An 18,726-nucleotide genomic window follows, 5' to 3' on the forward strand; every position below is an offset into this window, starting at 1 on the left:
CGAGGGAAGAAAAACAAAGACAAGACTTCTCCCCTCCCTCTTCCCTAATCGTTCCCCATTTCAACACTGACAGCCGCTCCAACTAAGCCAGCCGTCAGTTGCTCCCCTTCCCAACAAACCGTGTCTTTGCTTTTGGTTTCGGAGTCATCACGGCACCTCCTTGGCTCTCATTACACCCACGGGCCTAGGCCCCCAGGCAGCCGGGGCAACCAACACTGCTGTTTCGATATATAGCACCAAAATCGGCCTATCAACCCCTTTATGCCGCCGAGCCGATCTTGTTGAGGCCCTTGAGAGAACCCAGGCTCAAGGCCAGGCCCTGCGATCTGCTTCTTATTCTGACGAAGCCGGTGATGGGTCCGTCCTCGCCCTCCTTCTCGATGCTCAAGTTGGCCAGAGCGTCCTCGCCTACGGTTGTTAGCATACATGATCTAGATGTTCAGTGATCCAAAGGACTTACCGAAAACGCTGCGAGCGTACAGGTTGGCGCTCAGGAACTGGCAGTCGCCCTTCATGCTGGCCTCCGGGGTCAGGCAGTTCATGTTGGTCGCTGCCATCAGCTGTTCGAGGAAATCGCGGAGAGACTTGGCCTTGGAGTTGATGTTGACCTTGTTCTCCCACTCAAACTCGGTCCACATCGTGCGGAACTGCGTCTCGGTACACGTTGCGGGCTGAATGTAGTCCATAATGTCAACGTGGAGATCGTTGAGGATGACAACATTAGTGTCCGTAGAGTGGGCGCCGTCGTAGACGACGTTGCCGAAGATGACGCCGGTATCCGTGGACGAGACCTTGATAGTGCACTGGACGTTGTGGAAGTCATGGGGACCCAGGTTCTGTGTTGTCGGGCGCTCGACAACCTTGAGATCACCAAGAGTAGCAAACTCGACTGACAGGTTCTGCAGCGTCTCCATGGTCTGGTTGACCAGCAGCACGTCCAAGACGATGTCGAACTGGTGCACCTTGACGTAGGCCTCGGCGTAGACGGGGTCGGAGAAGCCGGTCAGCTGGACAACGCGGCTGAGCTTGGATGACAGATCCTCTGCGGTGGCCTCTCCGCCGGTTGCCCTCTCCAGGTCGACTTCAATCTCATCCAGTCCATCGTTGGCGTTCTTCTTGGACAGCTGGCGGATCTGAACAACGTCGTCGACCTGGATGGCTGTCTTGGCCTTCTCGACAGCCTCCTTGGCAGCCTTTTTCTTCTCCTCGGCCTGGACCATCGCCCTGAACGCCTTCCGGGTATCATCGAGGTAAACAGTCTCGAGTTCCTTGTTCTGGGTGAACTCAGACAATGACCGCACGCAAGACATGATGCGGTCCACAGAGTCTTCGTCGATAGGGGCCTTGACGAATTGCGACTGTCCGACACGGATGATGGAAATCATGATGAGCATGGCCTCGCCCCGAAGTGCATTGGTACGAGCGGACTCGGCAGAGATCTCAGCGTGGCGCATGACCAGCTTCACTAGGGTGGCGGAGAGAACGGTTGCGAGGTAGTAGTCGCCGTCGAGGATGAGCTGGCGCAGAGGAGGCTTCTGGGCAGCCTTGACGGCTTCCAACTTGGCAGCAACAGCAGACTGGCTAGTGAGCGCCGTCTCGGTAGCGTAAGTACCATCGGCAAGGACCTTTCGGGAGCCGGTGGGTGCCGCGGGCTTGGAGTGGCCGTTGACCTGCTCCTTGTTTTCCTCGTCGCCGTCACCGTCAAGAAGTCGTTGTTCCGAAGCGAGAATCGGGATTTCGCCAAGGCTGGCACGAATGCTCCTCCACGCATCCCTGATGTCGCGCTCCTCCAGGGAATATTCTCCTATAATCCACATGATTCCCCTATACACCTTTCCAGCGCGCACCTCGCTCAGGGTAGCAACCAGCCTCTGGACGATGGGCTTGCGCAGGTTGGGGAACTTCTCGACGACCTCCTTCACAAAGTTGATGACATCGACGGCAGAGGTGTTGTTGAAGTCGGCGATGAAGTCCATTAGCAGGTCGACGACGCTAGCAGCAACCTCGGAGAACTTGATGGCGCATTGATGGATGGTGTGGATGAGGAGTTGACGGTACTCGGTGTTCTTCTCGTACTCCTGGTCGACGGTCTTGGACAGCTCCTTCTTGAGCAAGAGGACAACCTCCTCGACGTTCTTGCTCGACACCATCTCGAGAGCAATGTCCAGGGCCTTGCGTCGAACATCAATGTCGGGGCTGGAGAGGACGCGGAGAATCTCCATAACCAAGTCGTCCAGGATACCCTCGTTCTTTTTCCGCAGCTGGTCGACCCGGTCCAGCACGATGAGCTTAACGTTGTTGTCCGCCTCCTTAATGCTGAGCTCGATGAACTTGGCGGCCGCGGCCTTGACAGCGACAGGGTTGTTGGTGAGGGCGGTTAATGAAGAAGCGGCTTCGTACACGACGGTCGAGGCGTTTGCTTCGAGGAGGTCGAAAATGAGTCTGAGATACCGCGCCTGCTTCGGGTTAGGTATGTGCCCCTAGCCCCCAGTTCTTCTAGGATTCCTACCTTGTTCTGCGAGTTTTGGACGGCATCCTTGCGAATGAACTCGAGCTCGACGAGCTGCAGGAGTTCCTCTGCGTTCGGAATACCCTCGAATACGGTGCTCAGGTAGAGCAGGGCCTTTTCGTGGTCGATGGACGCCAGCGCGGCGAAGGCGTTGCGCTTGCATGTTGCGTCGTTCTCGGCTTCGAGGAAGGTGGCGATGAGGTCGGAGGCATCAGGGATCAGGGAGGCGGAGTGTGTGTAGATGGATGAGACGGCGAAGACGGCGTTCTTGCGGACGTAGGCGTGGCGGTGCTCGAGGCATTGTCTCGCGGACGAAAGCAGAGGCTCAATGAGCTCGGGTTCCCTAAGCTTGCACAGGAAACGGAGCGTGTTTCCTCGGATGTACTCGTTAGGGTGCTGCAGGTCGTTTCTGATACCGTTGCTGAGGCCAAAGTGTTAGCAAGGGGGGGTAATTGCAGCTCTAAGGGACGATAGGCCAAGCTACGAACCAGACCAAGATCATCTCCTGCTTGAGCTTGCCATTGGAGTCAAGCTTAGGGCAGATCTCGTAGTAAAAGTACAGGAGCTTCTTCAGAGCCTTGTGCTTCGAGGGCATAACGAATCGGATGATGTGCATGAGCAGGTTAGGCATCGGGTCGCCGTTGAGCATGATGGTGAGAATGCGCTTCATGGTCTCGACCTTGCTCTCATCGGTGCCCTTCTCGAGCTGCGTGCGCAGGTCGGACAGGGAAGGGATGTCGGCAGCATTGTCCTGGTGCACCAAGCTGTACGCATTTTCCAGAAAGGAGGCCATCGTGGGCAGTTGCTGTGGTGTTTGCTGGCGAAGTGCCGGCGCGGTGAGGTTGAGGACAGTGTTCAAGGGGGAAGTCGGGGGGTGTAGTGTTCGAGTGGGATGTATCGAACCTGGGCGGTGGGGATTGGACGGCCTAGGCGGACGGGGCGGAATACGTGTTAGCTAAGGGAAGCTCACGCTGTGTGAAGGTACATACACGCTTGCTTGGTGGGTTCAAGGGGGGGAAACCTTTATGGGGGGGGGATGACGAACTTTCAAACCATCCGTTTAGATTGTCCTATTACCACGCAAGACCCAGATGGAAATGTGTCGCCCAGTTGTGCTGTTTGGGGAGCAAATCGATCCGATATACGGCTTCGCGGCTGGCCTCTCTATCTGGCCCATTCGTGAATATCTGTCCCTGGGCGCCGAACAGGTGTCACTAAGCGAAAGCCCACGTGATTTTGGTGGGACCCTGAACCACGGAACGGATTAAAGATGCCGCACAATCCCTGGGTTGAGTCTCTCATGATGAAGCTCCCCAATTGGTCGGAGCTTGGACCACCTCGATCCAGGACCCCTGCCAGGCCGCCGTCACTGGCACTCGGCCGGTAGTACGGGGGGGGGGGGGGGGGGTCCATCCCGCTTTTCTCGCATTCTCACTCCAGCCTTGCAGCTCGAAGACACCAGCCGCGACAAGACACCACCGACATTGTTATTGTCAACCCCAGCCGCAACGATGACGGCCCCTACTGATCAGTTCTACCTCCGATACTAGTATGTATCACTTGTTACCGACCGCTAGAGAGACTTGGCTAACCGGGAAATAGCTCTGGCCATTCTGGACGGTTCGGACACGAGTTCCTGGGTAACAGCGACCCCACCATCACTTGACCGATCCCTCGACCTTGCGTTCTGACGATGGTCCTCAGAATTCGACTTCCGCGTTCTCGGCGATGGAAGAAGCGCAGTTGCGCGTTACGCGAACAACTCCAATTACCGAAACGACAGCCTGATTCGCAAAGAGAGTACGACGCCGATGACAAACTTCGAAGTAGCAATGCATATGACTAACTAGGGAAACTTAGTGTGCGTCAGCGCTCTTATCATTGACGAGATCAAGCGCATCATCAAGACAAGCGAGATCATGAAGTACGGCTTCCGCGACGGACTGCACCCCGACATCGCTGACACACTGTGAAGGGAAGACGACTCCAAGTGGCCACAAAAGAACAAAGACGGACGTCAAGAACTCGAGATTCGGCTGGGCAACGACCACATTTCTTTCGAGGTGGGTGACGACGGCTTCGTTGGTATCTCAAGAACTGGGCTGACATGTCTCGTACAGACCGCTAAGATTGGTTCACTGGTCGACGTGACCGAGTCGGCCGACCCCGAAGGACTGCGAGTGTTCTACTATCTAGTGCAGGATCTGAAGGCTCTGGTGTTCAGTCTGATTGCCCTGCACTTCAAGATCAAGCCCATCTAAACGGGACGATGTTGATGGCGGCGACAACGAGGAAATTGGAGATACCCGGGACAACTGGCCAGCGGTTCCCACGTGAGGGGGCTACGAGACGACCATGACGAAAGACCGCATGAGACCTGCGGAGCAACAATTTTCCTCTCTTTCTAGAAGATGAGAAAAACACGCATGTTGGACGCATGGAGGTGAGGGTTCTTGGACCCTTCCAGCTCAGACGATGAGCTGGCGAACGGACGGACGGGCAGGCGGACAATTCAGGAGTCCTGCCCGTCGTCCCATATTTTGAGGTAGACTTGACGAGACTGCATGACCTGCGGTCATGTGTCCCCTGGAAAAAAAATTTACGAGCTATGTTTTTCGCCTTTGTTTTCTTACTGTTATAAATGCAAGGACGCACGAGCCCCTTCCACACTCGACTTGAGATCCAAAGAGTTGCGGCGCGGAATGACGACGGAACGCAGGAGGCGCGTAGTTGCGTTTGACCTCTTTATTTCGAATTTTGATTTTTTTTTCTATCGTAGGTGACATGCGGCCCGCTGTCAGAAAATAGACGCAGGTACTCGGTCAGATCGCCCTTCTGAATTGGGATGTCTGTCGCACTTGGTTTGAGGAACTGAGGTGTTGCAGTTCGCATGCCAGGCGAACGGCGGCAAATCCGGGTTAGACCCGGGAACGGGTGCCGTTCGAGACTAGGCAAGTCGTGTTCCTCTGTGCGACTTACAAGCACCTTCGGCTGGGACGAACGGCGGCTGTTGCGGGCTGCTTGTTGCACTACCTAGATAGCCGACAAGGCTTGCAGGGGGAAAGGTCGTTGATGGCGTGGCGGGTTGCGCTGGTGCCCGGCGTTGGGATCGCGCCAGAAGAAGGCATGGAAGAACAGGGCAGACGTTGGCGGCGCGTTTGGCGGCGATGCCGATCCCAAAGTGCCTCTCATGCGAAGGGGTGTGTGGGTGGGTGGCTGCGATGACTCTCAAAGTTTGATACTCGCGAAACTTTTTTAAGCATTCTTTTCGGGTGATGCCGAGCAGAGCTTCCAACTGGAACAGGGGCGAATAGTGTACTTCGTTTGGTAGATGCATCCATCCATCATACGGCGGCACCTTGATGCTCAGAGACACTTGACAACAGCAGAACAGCAGACCAGCAGCACAAAGAATGCGAGGATAGGGGGTTCACAGATGATGGCAAGGAACTAGCTAGCTGTTGGAGTCGGACTCAGACGGAGGGGTATTTGGCGAGTAAGGGATGAATGTGCCAACTTGCACAGCCCTCTTCACATGAGGCTGAGACCTGACTTGGAGTTGCCTGCCCATCTGACTAGAGCTGTGGACGAGAGATCAAGATGGGACTTCAAAAGCCAGGTGGGAGGCTGAACAGCAGACTCTGACTAACCCCAGGGCAATTTAAGGCTGGGGTTACAGCTCCACGAGCATGTGCTAATTCGTTAGTGTAGGCGCGAAATGAGATCATGAGAGAGGTGCTTGGACAGTGTCTGAGGGCCTGATGCAGGAAAATGGAAAAGAGAGTCGCTGCAGGAGCACAGAGTTTGGCCCCAGTCTGTGCTCGCAGCGAGATGCATTCAGCGCCCTGCCGAAGCCGCCGTCCCGTCGCGAAGGCTGGACGAGGAGGGAAACGGGCGCTGAGAAGAACCCGCAAGCCCGACGAAGGACAAAGCCTTGACCTCCGAGAAAAACAGAACCGCATGCTGATGCAGAAACGGGAGAGGGGAGCAACAGGGCACGCGAGGTTTCTCAGTGCATGCAGACCGCCGAGGTTTCGTCTCAGTGGGTTCGTTTTCGGTGCGAGTGGATGAGTGAGTGGGTGAGTGAGTTGGTGAGTGAGTTGGTGAGTGAGTTGGTGAGTGAGGGAGTGAGTGGCATAGACAGAGAAGCGCTAGGCAGGGCGTCAGTTGCGACTTTTGTGCGTGTGCGTGTGCGTGAGTTGGTGAGTTGGCGGGGCTGGCGACGGTTCGCTGCTGCCAGTTGCCATGTCGGCCAGCGGCCGGCGGTCCCATTGAGTGATGTGTCCCAGGGTCCCTGCGACGCTTGCGGCCCAGCAGGCTGTTCCTCCAAGCCTTCAAGCCACACTATCTGCAGACGGTGGGCATAATGCCATCAGCTAGACGAGCTAGACCAGTTGGCCCAGGTAGCGCACCACATTCAGCCAGCGCGTGGCAGGGTCGAGCCGCCTGAAGCGACAGCGACAGCGGTAGCAGACGGGATGGAGTGGCAGAAGGAAGAGTGACAGACAGACAGACAAGAGGGGAGAGAAAAAGAGGCGCAAACCACATTCTGCGGCGGGCGAGGCGTGACAGCGGAGAAATGACACATGTCGGGCCCCCTTCCAACGTGGCTAGCGGTAAACGATGCGTGGCCCTCTCTGTGGCTTGCTGTCGCCATTTCCTTTTGCTCCTATTTTTTTCTTCCCTTCCTTTTGCTCCCTGCACTGAAAGTCCAGTTGATGATGGTGGTGATGTTCATGGTGGTGAGTGATGGTGGAGAGAAGGTTGTGGGCAGACAGAAGGCGGGGGACGCAGGCGTCATCGGCTGCAATGCATTGACTGCACCTGCCTCCCCGTCTTCCGCCCGCCTCTGCCTTGGCCCTTGACCCTTACCCACTCTCTCGCGCATTCTCACTCACTCATTGACCCCCATTTCATGTAGGTACGCTTACTCTCATCTGCATTCTTTCCAGGAAGGAAAAAAAGAGAGGATTGGTGTAAGTCGCCGTAGTAGATTGATTGCCTTTGCTTACAACGGGGGTTCAAGCTACTCAGTCTCATGTCATGATACACACCAACTTGTAATGATGCCCCAGTTGAAGAAAACAGACAGAGGGAAGCCAAACCCCTCATCATCAATGCCGTTCTGTGTCCAATCGACGCAGCTGAGGAGGCCCTTCCCGTCCCATCCCATCCCTCGTCGTCGTCGTCCCTCCTTCCCGGTCACCCCCATTTCTCTCATTCCCATTACACCCCCATCCCGGCACCCTTTCTAACGATAAACTGTACGTACTGTCTGTAGGTACAGATACTGTCCAGTCCCTCCAGTCCTCCGTGTTCCCGTCTGTCTGTATGCGTCTGAGTGTATCTGTCTCCCTTCCCCCAATCCGAAAATCACCCCCCCTCCGCTGTCATTCCAACCGGTGCCGTTGCTGCTGCTGCTACTGCTGCTGCTGCTGCTGCGTGCAACCACTTTCATTTCTTCCACTTCCAGTCTGCCTCGACCGATTTCGCTTCTGTCACATCAGTCATCCATCCACCCATCTGTTGCACTTGCTGCTGCTGTTGTCGTCCTGCACTCGATATTATTCCCTCAAAGTCAAAAGACTTTGTCATCTGCGACGAGCTTTACGCATCATTGACTTGCTTTGACCTTTGCGGATGACAACTCCCATCAACCAACGTCGGCATCTTCTCTCTACGACCTGTCCTCGCGAACTCAGTATCCTGCGGGTTTCTGGGGTAGCATTCGTCTCGACCAATACCCTTCTCGAGCCTCCCCCCCGACCGCTATCTCTCGCTTGTCGGGCCTGTGATTTTGTAGTCCCTTGTGTCACCGACTGCTCCAACTAGCAACTGGCCTGGATCGCTTCTCTTCATCATCCTCTCGACCGAGTCACACACGAACCCGCGATCGCTCGCAAACGAACCCTGACGTCGCCTGCCACTGCGCCTTCAAAACACCGACCAACAACCCTCGATCCTTTACTTAACCCCAAAGCTCCTCTTGTCCCCCTGCTGCCATCATTGCGGAGCCCCCCTACTACCCCTGCCGGCGGTAAAGCCGCAGCCGTTCCGTTCCCCGTTGACGCGACCAAACCCCATCGCCCGACATCGACATCTCCACCACCCGCCGCACTCGACGACACGCGACCCCGAACTTCCTCCCGCCCAACATGCCCACTCCTTCATCCAATCCTCCTCCCGACCCTCATTCACCCCGATCCCACAGTTTCTCGACATGTCCTGAAGACAGCAGCTCACGAACCCCGCAACGCAGCTGGCGCCCGCCTACCGATGCAAACCAAGGCCCTGCCGAGATGGACACCCATCACGACGACCGCATGGACGAGGACGCTTCCCCCGCCCCCGTCAGCGCTCCAATGTCGCAAGCCGAGGGCATGAGCACAGAGGTCATCATCGACGACGAGCCCGCATCCGCCGTGTCCTCCTCCCGCTCCACCACGATGTCACCGAGGCCGCAGTCGGGCGGCACCGGCACCGCCCACTCATCGCCGGCGGCAGATATGGAGTCGTTCAAGCATGCAGAGTCCGACGAGGAGGGCCACTTGGCCGGTAACAGGTCGAGGACGTCCCGACAAGATGGCACGAGGCGGCATGGCGACCCCAGGCTGTCGCCAACATCGATGCACGACGACGGCAAGGGCGTGGACTTGGATGCCGACGACGTATGGGAAGAGGAGCTCATGGCTCCTTCCATGGGTCCAGATTTTTCCAACATGCGGGTAGGTATCTGGCGATGCATATACACGTTTTATTGATTGCACTGTCAACTGACATGCGACAGGTCATTCCGGCAACTGCATCATCGTTCTTGCGCCCTGGGAGCAAGTTCCACGGGACACAGCAATCGGAACGACAGGTGTACGACGTGCAGGTCGAAATCAAGCACGTTGACCTGAGGGAATCCTTCCTGTGCGGATACTTACGAATCCAAGGTGCGGACGGCTGGCTTCCCCGCCCCCCCTCATGTAACCGTTTGCTAAACTCTGTGCGCGTATGCGCACATGCAGGCCTCACCGAAGACCACCCCACATTGACGACGTACTTTGAGGGCGAAATCATTGGCACGAAATACAGCTTCATCACCAACCACGAGAGCTGGGGCGCCACCGACAAGATCGACCTGAACCACTGGGCCAAGTTCAACGCCTTCCGCCCGTTCCAGAAGCAGGCGCGCAAGGGCCCTGTGGTGATCCGCGACGTCGCCCAGCGCGAGAACATATTTATGCGCTGGAAGGAACACTTCCTCGTCCCTGACCACCGCGTGCGCACCATTTCCGGCGCCAGCTTCGAGGGCTTCTACTACATTTGCTTCAACCAGATCAAGGGTGAAGTGAGTGGAATCTACTTCCACTCCAAAAGCGAAAAGTACGTGCCGACGATTGCCCCGAACTTGCTCTTTGGTCCCTCCTTTTACGTTTTTTTTATTACTTTTTTACTGCTTGCTTTTTTCTTCTTGGTTCGCTAACAAAACCGCCGCCACCAGGTTTCAGCAGCTCGAGCTCAAGCACGTGGAGGATAGGGGCTGCTTCGGTGCCATGGAATTCAGATGAGATTCCGAGACCCAGACCGGCTTCCTTGGAAGTCGCAGGGCTCGGCGGGCTGGAGTGAAGGAGGCACAAGCGCGATTGCAGCCTCATGCAGCGCGCGGGAGTATATCTGCTTGGACGCATGCCACTCCCACTTTTTTTCTCTTTTCATTTTCTCGTCTCTTTGATTTTGCAAATGATATCAAATGACGATGCCTTGGTGCGCCTTGGGTATAAGGAGGAATAGTTCAAGGCCGGCTACGATAAGGAGGGTTACGACGCCTAGGTACGGAGAGGGGCGGGGGAAGAGAGAGAGAGATACACAAACATATTCATAGTATTTCTTATCAGGCACGGACAAGGCATCATCAAAGGAGAATGGGTCTCATTTTCAAAGTTTTTTTCTTTTTCTGGGAGGGGCTGTATGTACGTGGCTTTTCTTCTTCTTCTTCTTCTTCTTCTTCTTCCTCCTCCTCTATCACTAGGCTTCCTCTTTTTCGAACTTGGTGAAGTAACCCTTTCGGAAAGGGTTCAGCTCATCCGCTGTTGTTCCCGCCACGAATGTACGCTTATAGGCGGCCAGCTTCTCCGGATCAACCTGGCTGTCGGGGATGCGCCGGTATGTGATGAGTCTCCGAGACCCTTGGAGAGAAAGTCAGGTTAGCAAGACAGAAGCAATCGTGAAACGAAGACAAGTCGTGATAGGCAGGACAGTCTGCAAAAGAGAAACTCACATTTGTTGAAGGGCTGCACACACGTGACGACGATCTCGAGGCGAGGGTGTTGCGGCGTGGGGATCTCCTGGTCCTCGTCGTTGGCGGTGGGCATCCAGAAGGAGAGGCGGCCGCCGTCGACGAGGGTGTCGGAGGCGAACTGGAGGATGTCGTCGAGCATGACGAGAAAGCTGTACGGCTTCTTCGGGGCGATGAAGTCTCCCGATCTGGGGGATGTTAGACGAGGTTCGTCGGTGGGGGGACAAGGGATTCCGTGGGAATAGGGGGTAAAGGGGGCCACCAGTAAAGGCGAAACCAGTGGTCATCAACAACTTACTTGTACCGCTGCTTCCCGGCCTCGACGACCCACGGCGTCTTTTCCGGGTCCCGGCACCCCAACACGCGCAGACCCTCCCTCACGCCGTACGGCGGATCGCACACAATGCCGTCGAGCCACCGGGTTTTCCTGACGGGAGTGTTGGTCAGGTCGGCGGTCCAGAACTCACCAACGCGATCCAGCAGGCCGTACTGCGCAAAGTTGCCCCTGACGCTGCGGTCCCCGCCGGCGCCGCGGATGCTGCGGCCGTCGATGTCGCTGCCGAAGCCGAGGGCGCCGAAGTGGGCGCAGGCGATGGGGAAGGAGCCCGTGCCGACGAAGGGGTCGTAGAAGAGCCTGCCGGGCGCGGCGTGGGCGAGGTTCGCGGTGACAAGGGCGAGCTCCGAGTCCATGGAGGTGGTGCTGATGTACCCCCGCTTCTTGAGGTCGTAGGTGAGGGACAGGTGGCGGGCGCCGGAGGCGAGGTGACGGCCGAAGTGGACGCGCTTCGGGGCCGGGCCGTGGAGGTCCCAGTCCTCGAAGATTGTGAGCTCGATGTCGGGCGTCTTGAGGTTGATGGGCCCGCGGAGGGGCAGGTAGCGGAACGCGTTGATGAGGGCGACGAACTCGGCGTGCGGGCGGGAGGTCTGGTAGGTATCAAGGGAGAACTTGAAGGAGGATGCCGAGACGGAAGACCAGTCGAAGGAGGTCGGCGTCGGGGAGTTAACGGATGGCCTGAGGGCCTCGTGGATGGCTTCGTGAGAGGGCGCCGAGGCAAGGAGGAGATGGATCGATTGTGTGAGAAGGGAGCGGGCGATGAGACGCGGGGCGAGGGAAGGGGACGGGAGGGTAATTATGCAGAAGGGAGACTGTTTTTTAAATTTTTTGTTAGCCAGGTCTGCGTTTGAAGCGATGCTTAGGTTGGTTGATAGGGCGGAGTGCGAAGCTCATGAAGGGTGTTTGTGTGTTTGTGTGTGTTGTCAAGAAATGAGATGAGATGAGAGTGAGAGCAAGATTTTGTTGATGCTTCAACGTTTATTGGACCAAAGACAAGAAACATCCTTATGACGAACGACCCAATTCCCAATGCAGAGTTTACTTCTTTTTCGAAATATGATTACAGATACGGTGGGACAAAAGCTCACTCGAGAACCTCTCACGAGACCATCACCAAAAAACACACGGTTGAAGAAAACTCACATCAGGGCTGTACTCGACCACCTTCATGTCGATCCCCTCCAGGTCGGCGAGGGCCTGCAACTCCGGGAGCCGGAAGGACTCGTGGGCCTGCGAGAAGCGGACGAGGTACTCCATGCTGGGCCGTCGCCGGTTCTGTCCCTGGCCGTGTTGCGCCGGGTCGTGTACTCGGGGTCCGAAGTGCCACTCACTCAGAGACTGAGTGAGAGAGGAGGGGCAGCCGAGAAAAATGCAGGTCCGGAGCGCGGGGTGGTTAAAAAAAAAAAAAAGTGCCCCTCGTTTGCGCCCGTGGCCTTTTTTGTTTTGTTTTGTTGGACTGCTAAGGCGTGTTAGCTGTGATGCATGTGGCGTCTATGAGATTTCCTAAACCCCGTGCTCACTCACAAGAGGAGGAGACCGTCAATCAAGATACTGCAGGGTTTCAATGTGCGAATCTCTAGTGGTGTTGTTGGACGAACTCGGACTTCTTGCATCGTCTTCGAAGGCCGCTGACTCGGCGGGTTTGGGCGGCGCCAGAAATGGCATTTTCGGTGGAGAGTCACTCGTGCACGCCCACGCCCTGACGTGTTTATAGACTGGCAGGAGTCGGTTCAAGGCCTGGGCAATGGCTTAAAGTGGGGTAGCCTGTTTACCCGCACACGTCAGGTGTGTCAATAGAACATTCATCTGCATTTCTCGATTTTGCGACATAGAGCTCTCCCAATCCTCGACACGCCGGCAGTGGCCTCGCAACAACCCAACCAATTAACAGTCTAAAAACATACCAAGGCATACCCCCAAAGTTGAAGTCCAATGCTGTCGTTCCCAACACCCAGCGTCTACCAGGCGTCGAAATGCTTCGTCACCTACGGCACCATGGCCCACGTCGAGCCGAAGCAGCTACCCACCAAGGGGAAGCCGTGGGCGCCTATCCTGAGCCAGGAATTCAATCACAAGGTGTGTGTGTGTGTCTTCACACTGAATACTCTTCTCGTAGGAGAGCGCCCACTACTGACAAAATCAGGTTGAACTCGTCCTGCCTCAAGAGTGTTATGAGTTGGTCCGCCAGAAGCTTGTCAAGGAACTCGCTGCGCCGACGTTCCACCGCGTCATCATGACCCTCGGCCAGGTGCTGGACGGTGCCTTCTTCAACGAGTACATCAAGAGAGGTCCGTCACTCGGTTGAGCGCGCGAATTGTGATGGGAGGGCTGACTTGCGACCAGGCAATGTCCTCATGCTCTCCGAGGGCAGGACGACCGTCGAAAACGTCTTCTCCCTCCACGAGGGCCTGCTTACAATGTACCTCGACAAGGAGACGTACGAGCGTGCCGGCCTAGTGGGCAAGCCTCACGGCGTCAAGGGGAAGAGAGGCCTCAAACCGAGATGGGGTGAGCGGACAGCAACTGTCATCACTTTCGTAATATGATAGAGACTAATCAATCCCTTCACAGTTGTGAGCTACCAGCTCCGAGACCCGTCGATGCTTCACGGCAAAAAGGGGTTCGACAGACTCGTCTATGCATGCAAAAATGCTCTCAACACGCCCGTGACGTGGTTGTTCTGCAACGCCGCGACTACCAGTAAGCCGCTACCTGCGCGTTCGCTCGCGCGTTTGCTTTCTACCTGATTGGCTATTCTAACATAGTTCAGCGCCCTCGCCAGACCCTCTGGATCCGTATTTCCCAACACGATACACCTGTGAGCCCGCCCTTGTGCCCGGCATGCATGTTAAGACGGCGCCGCTGGCGATCCCTGCCGACATGATTCAGAACGGCGACAGGCTCGCCCTCGAAGACTTTGCCACGGAGACGTACGAATGGCTGTCCCTGGTCCGTCTGCAGAGCCCCCGCGTCGAGGCCGGAGACACCGTCGACCCCTATCTCTCGCGCTACCAGGTCCCAGGCAGCCTCGACGCCGAAGCCGGCGCTGACGCCGCAGCGCACTTGAACGTCTGCAAGATCACGTGGCAGGGCTTCTTCACCTCAGACTGGGTTCGGAGCGTCCTAATCCATGCCCTCGTCGCCCTGCCGTCGCGGACCTGGCTCTCCCTCAGCGCAACGTCCTTTTCCAAGGGCATGGCTGGCGATAGCCCCGAAATCGCGTTCCTCCGGCCGCCCGAGTCCCCCGGGCATTACCTGTTTTGGGAAATCAAGAGCGACGATTAAACACTGCGATTGGCTACCTCGTTTTTCTTCTTCTTCTTCTTCTTCTCCGCTTTCTGCTCTCCTTAACCCTGCTTCTGACGCACGCTACGCTCGTCGCCCAGGCCCTGGTCGAGGATGGCGTCCTCGATGAGGCGGCGCAGCTCGGCCTGGCCCTCGTCCGTGTGGAAGTCCTCTCTCTCGGCCAGCTGTTCTATCCGGCGCTTGAACTCGGGGTCGACCTCGTCGGGGACCTCGTCGGCCTGATCCATTGTGCCAAGCGTCACAGCGAGACCCTCAGGGACGGGCGGCATGTCGACGGGCGGTGCGGCAGTGTCGGATGCTTCGGTGGTTTGGGCTGCGGTGGTTTGGACATCACCCTCGGCGGCGGCGGCGGCGGCGGCAGCGGCAGTTCGTTGGGACTCGATGCCGTTGAGGTACTGTGCGACTTCGGGGTAGTCGGCCTCGCCCTCGATCTTCTGGCTGGCGGTGATACCGTCGGCACCCTTGGCGTTGATGTCGGCGCCCAGCTCCTCGACGAGGCACTTTGCCGCCTCGACGGTCTCGACGACGAACAGAGCCGTCTCCTCGTCCTCGTCCCTCAGGTCGACATTGACGCCGAACTCCCGGACCAGAGCACGCAAGAGATCGAGGTGGTTGTAGCTCGCGGCGGCGTGGACGAGAGAGTAGCCGTGCTCGTCCTGGCCCGCGGCGATGGCGGGGTTCTCGCGGAGGAGCGTGAGCAGGGCCGCGGGGTTGTCGGCGGCGAGGAGGTAGGGGTTGGAGGCCATCTTTAGTTGTGGTGGCTTGGCCTTTGGGTGTCTGGTTTGGTTGGCTACTTGGTAGTAGTTTGTGTGAAATGGAAGAAATTGAGGCCAAATCTGAAGGTGGCGCAGGCGTATCTGTTCTCGATGGAGATGCGACGCGATGAATGCAATGGGGTGCGAATGGGAAATTTTCTGCCGTGCGATGCGGGGAGCTCCTGGTGTGACGCATACCCCACCCCTCCAAGTCAGTCCTACCGCCTTCCGAAAGGGCATTAGCGCTCCTAGCGGCCCAGGGGGTTGAAGGCCCTGAACAAGCAACTGGCCCCTCCACTCCTCGCACTGCAGCCGCTAATGGCCCTATCTATCTTAACCCTCTGGTAAGTAAGTACCTAGGTACTTATCCAGGCAGTGTAGTGTGCCCTGCGACCACAGCAGCGCCAACGTCCGAGGCTCATTTTTGAACCCTCCCAGATGTGGAAAGCGCAAATGCAAGTTCCCATTATCTGATCTCACCCCCTGTGCGTGGCTGCCGGTGTGACTGACTGACGACGGACGGACTGACCCTCATCTCATCTCATCTCATCTTACCTTACCTGACCTTGGGTACTGAGGACTCTCTGTCTGTCCCTTTTTCTCTCTTTCTCTGTTTCCCAAGGCAAAAGCCACACCTCCGATTGAGGCCGCTTGACAGAAATACCCAACAAGAGCAAGTGAAGTGACTCACCTCCTGTTTGTTGCGTTCGAAATCTCGGCCTACCTAGGCTGCCATCCTTGCCTACAAAAGCAAACATCGTCCTTGACGATATATCAAGTGAGGCCATTACCATACACACACAACCCGTTCTCTCTTCTGATAGAACAGACAGGCATCAGTCAGGCAGGAGTCACCGCTTGTCTTTCTCTCTTCATGTTCATCGCCCGCCGGGCTCCCATCTTCTTCGCTTCTAGACCATCTCTACTCCCTTTCTCAACCACAAATACCCGCCTCTTCTCCGCAGCCATGGCAACAGCAACAACAGCAGAGGCAGCGCCCTTGCCCAAGGCCCCCTATGTTCCCCAGGACGTCGAAAAGGTCGCCAGCATGGTGCGCGCCCTTGACGGCGCCAAGAAGCTCAGCAAGTCCAAAGCCGGAGGCTTCTCCTGTAAGAAGACGTCGTTCGACGTAAAGACGTCCCAGGATGGCGTCGTCGTCGACTCGTGGAAGATGCAGGAGTGGGACTACAAGAAGAAAGACCTGCCCACCTACGCCCGCGGCCTCTTTACAACAAAGAACCGGGGCAACGAGCCCGAGATCGTCGTGCGTGGCTACGACAAGTTCTTCAACGTCGGCGAGGTCCCCGAGACAAAGTGGGAGAACATACTCACGCGCACGAGGGGGCCGTACGAGCTCACCCTCAAGGAGAACGGCTGCATCATCTTCGTCTCGGGCCTTGAGGACGGCACCCTGCTCGTCTGCAGCAAGCACTCGACCGGTGAGAGAGGCGACTCCGACATCAGCCACGCCATCGCCGGAGAGCGCATGATCGAGAAGCAGCTGGCCGCCCTGGGCAAGACCAAAGAGGACCTCGCCAGGGAGCTGCGCGACCGCAACGCCACCGCCGTCGCCGAGCTCTGTGACGACGCCTTCGAAGAGCACATCCTCGAGTACGGTCCGGACAAGGCTGGCCTGTACATCCACGGCATCAACCTCAACCTGCCTGAGTTCGTCACCTACCCTAGCACCCTGGTTCAGTCCTTCGGCGATGCCTGGGGCTTCCGCCAGGTCGGCCTCATCACCATGCACGACGTCAACGAGGTCAAGGCCTTCCTCGAGCAGGTTGCCGAGACGGGCGCCTACGGCGACCGCGACGTCGAGGGTTTCGTCATCCGCTGCAAGGAGAGCCACGACCCGGCCTCGGCCCCTTACCGCGACTGGTTCTTCAAGTACAAGTTCGAAGAGCCTTACCTAATGTACCGCCAGTGGAGAGAGTGCACCAAGGCCATGATCACGGGCAAGCCACCGCGCTACAAGAAGCACATCAAGATCACCGAGGAGTACCTCCTCTACGCCCGCCGCCGCCTCCAGGCCGACAAGGACCTCGCCAAGCTCTACCAGCAGAACCACGGCATCATCGCCCTGCGCAACGACTTCCTCGCCTTCAAGAATATCAAGGGCGCCGACGCCGCCAACCTCGAGCTCTCGGACGTGTCCGCCGCCGCCACCGTCCGCCCCGAAGTCGCCCGGGACGTCATCCTCGTGCCCATCGCCACCATCGGCTGCGGCAAGACCACCATCGCCGTCGCCCTGCAACACCTCTTCGGCTGGGGTCACGTCCAGAACGACAACATCTCGGGCAAGGGCCGCCCGCCACGCTTCACAAAGGCCGTTCTCGACCTGCTCCGCGACGTCCCTGTCGTCGTCGCCGACCGTAACAACGCCCAGAAGCACGAGCGCCGTCAGATCCTCACCGATGTCAAGGTCCAGCACCAGACGGCCCGCCTCGTCGCCCTCTACTTCGCCCACGACGATGCCAACCTCGACGAGGTCCGCCGCGTCACCCAGGAGCGCGTCCTTGCCCGCGGCGACAACCACCAGACCATCCACGCCGCCACCGACGCCGAAAAGTTCCTCGGCGTCATGGAGGGCTTCGTCACCCGCTTCGAGCCCGTCGTTCCTTTCTCCCCGCCCGACGACGGCTTCGACAACATCATTCACCTCGACCCCACCGCCGGCAGCCGCGAGAACCTCGAAAAGGTCATCGCCGGCCTTCACGCCATGTACCCGAACCTCGTTCCCGAGGTGCCCCCAGCCGAGCGCCTCGACGAGGCCATCCGCTCCGCCTTTGACGAGTACAAGCCCGAGTTTAAGCACAACATCCCCGACCGCGGCCCGCGCAAGGACAGGCCCGCGGGGGCCGCCGCCCAAAACCAGCCGGGCGGCAAGCCCAAGAAGAAGAAGCCCCTCGAGTACATGTCGGTCGACGTCCCCGCCAACGAGATCCGTGGTGTGCTCGACGGCGCCTTCAACAAGGCCGGAATGCCCACCTCGCGCTTCTACAAGCAGCTCTTCCAGACCCGCCGCGTTCAGCCAAAATTCCACGTCACCCTGATGCACCGTGCCAGCTCTAAAGACAACTCGGAGTTGTGGTCCAAGTACCTGGCCATCCACGCCGAGGCAGAAAAGGCGGCCGGCGGCAACCAGGAGGCCGCCAGCGCCCAAGCCCTGGGCGAGTGCGCCGTCGAGCTTGAGAGAGTGAGTCTCCCGCCTTTACCCCTTTACAAATCCCCAAGTACACAGGAACCAACTAACCCTTCCCTTTCCCCTCGCAGGCTGTCTTCGACGACCGTGTCATGGCCATCGTTGTGCGCCTCGTCGACCCCTCGGGTCAGTGGCAGTGCACCAACAACGTCGCACACATCACCGTCGGCACACGCGACGAGTCGGTCAAGCCCAAGGAGAGCAATGAACTCCTCGCCCGCTGGCTCGACAAGGGTACCGGCGCAGACACGGGCATCGACGAGGTCGTCTTCGACAATAAGCCTGTCTTACAGGGGACTGTCCGAGGTGTCCTCTCGCGATGAGTGACAGAGA

General features: G+C 57.7%; 7 protein-coding genes across 7 annotated transcripts; 4 read left to right on the top strand and 3 right to left on the bottom strand.

The window, feature by feature from the left end:
• Positions 1–259: 259 nt before the first annotated feature.
• CH63R_00109 (Coatomer subunit beta) lies at positions 260–3,302 on the bottom strand (the record flags this gene model as incomplete). The annotated part of the gene is made up of 4 exons (XM_018295084.1): positions 260–408; positions 461–2,456; positions 2,510–2,930; positions 2,998–3,302. The coding sequence occupies 4 exons, from the start codon at positions 3,300–3,302 to the stop codon at positions 260–262; spliced, it is 2,871 nt and encodes a 956-aa protein (XP_018163446.1).
• Positions 3,303–4,020: 718 nt separating this feature from the next.
• Positions 4,021–4,770, top strand: CH63R_00110 (Mago nashi; the record flags this gene model as incomplete). The annotated part of the gene is made up of 5 exons (XM_018295085.1): positions 4,021–4,058; positions 4,112–4,149; positions 4,214–4,309; positions 4,370–4,433; positions 4,485–4,770. 5 exons carry the CDS (start codon positions 4,021–4,023, stop codon positions 4,768–4,770), a joined length of 522 nt encoding a protein of 173 aa, XP_018163447.1.
• A 3,894-nt stretch (positions 4,771–8,664) lies between these two features.
• Positions 8,665–10,065, top strand: CH63R_00111 (Vacuolar import and degradation protein; the record flags this gene model as incomplete). Its single annotated transcript, XM_018295086.1, has 3 exons — positions 8,665–9,234; positions 9,297–9,880; positions 9,999–10,065. 3 exons carry the CDS (start codon positions 8,665–8,667, stop codon positions 10,063–10,065), a joined length of 1,221 nt encoding a protein of 406 aa, XP_018163448.1.
• A 457-nt stretch (positions 10,066–10,522) lies between these two features.
• On the bottom strand, positions 10,523–12,384 carry CH63R_00112 (RNA methylase family protein; the record flags this gene model as incomplete). Its single annotated transcript, XM_018295087.1, has 4 exons — positions 10,523–10,683; positions 10,776–10,981; positions 11,092–11,939; positions 12,271–12,384. 4 exons carry the CDS (start codon positions 12,382–12,384, stop codon positions 10,523–10,525), a joined length of 1,329 nt encoding a protein of 442 aa, XP_018163449.1.
• Positions 12,385–13,360: 976 nt separating this feature from the next.
• On the top strand, positions 13,361–14,412 carry CH63R_00113 (Ribonuclease P 40kDa subunit; the record flags this gene model as incomplete). Its single annotated transcript, XM_018295088.1, has 4 exons — positions 13,361–13,415; positions 13,471–13,635; positions 13,699–13,827; positions 13,898–14,412. The coding sequence occupies 4 exons, from the start codon at positions 13,361–13,363 to the stop codon at positions 14,410–14,412; spliced, it is 864 nt and encodes a 287-aa protein (XP_018163450.1).
• A 62-nt stretch (positions 14,413–14,474) lies between these two features.
• Positions 14,475–15,179, bottom strand: CH63R_00114 (Ankyrin repeat protein; the record flags this gene model as incomplete). The annotated part of the gene is made up of 1 exon (XM_018295089.1): positions 14,475–15,179. One exon carries the CDS (start codon positions 15,177–15,179, stop codon positions 14,475–14,477), a length of 705 nt encoding a protein of 234 aa, XP_018163451.1.
• An 883-nt stretch (positions 15,180–16,062) lies between these two features.
• Positions 16,063–18,716, top strand: CH63R_00115 (Fungal tRNA ligase adenylyltransferase; the record flags this gene model as incomplete). Its single annotated transcript, XM_018295090.1, has 2 exons — positions 16,063–18,387; positions 18,465–18,716. The coding sequence occupies 2 exons, from the start codon at positions 16,063–16,065 to the stop codon at positions 18,714–18,716; spliced, it is 2,577 nt and encodes an 858-aa protein (XP_018163452.1).
• Positions 18,717–18,726: the final 10 nt, after the last annotated feature.

This window comes from Colletotrichum higginsianum, chromosome 1 (assembly GCF_001672515.1).
Source record: "Colletotrichum higginsianum IMI 349063 chromosome 1, whole genome shotgun sequence".
In the NCBI taxonomy this organism is placed as follows: Eukaryota; Fungi; Ascomycota; class Sordariomycetes; order Glomerellales; family Glomerellaceae; genus Colletotrichum; species Colletotrichum higginsianum.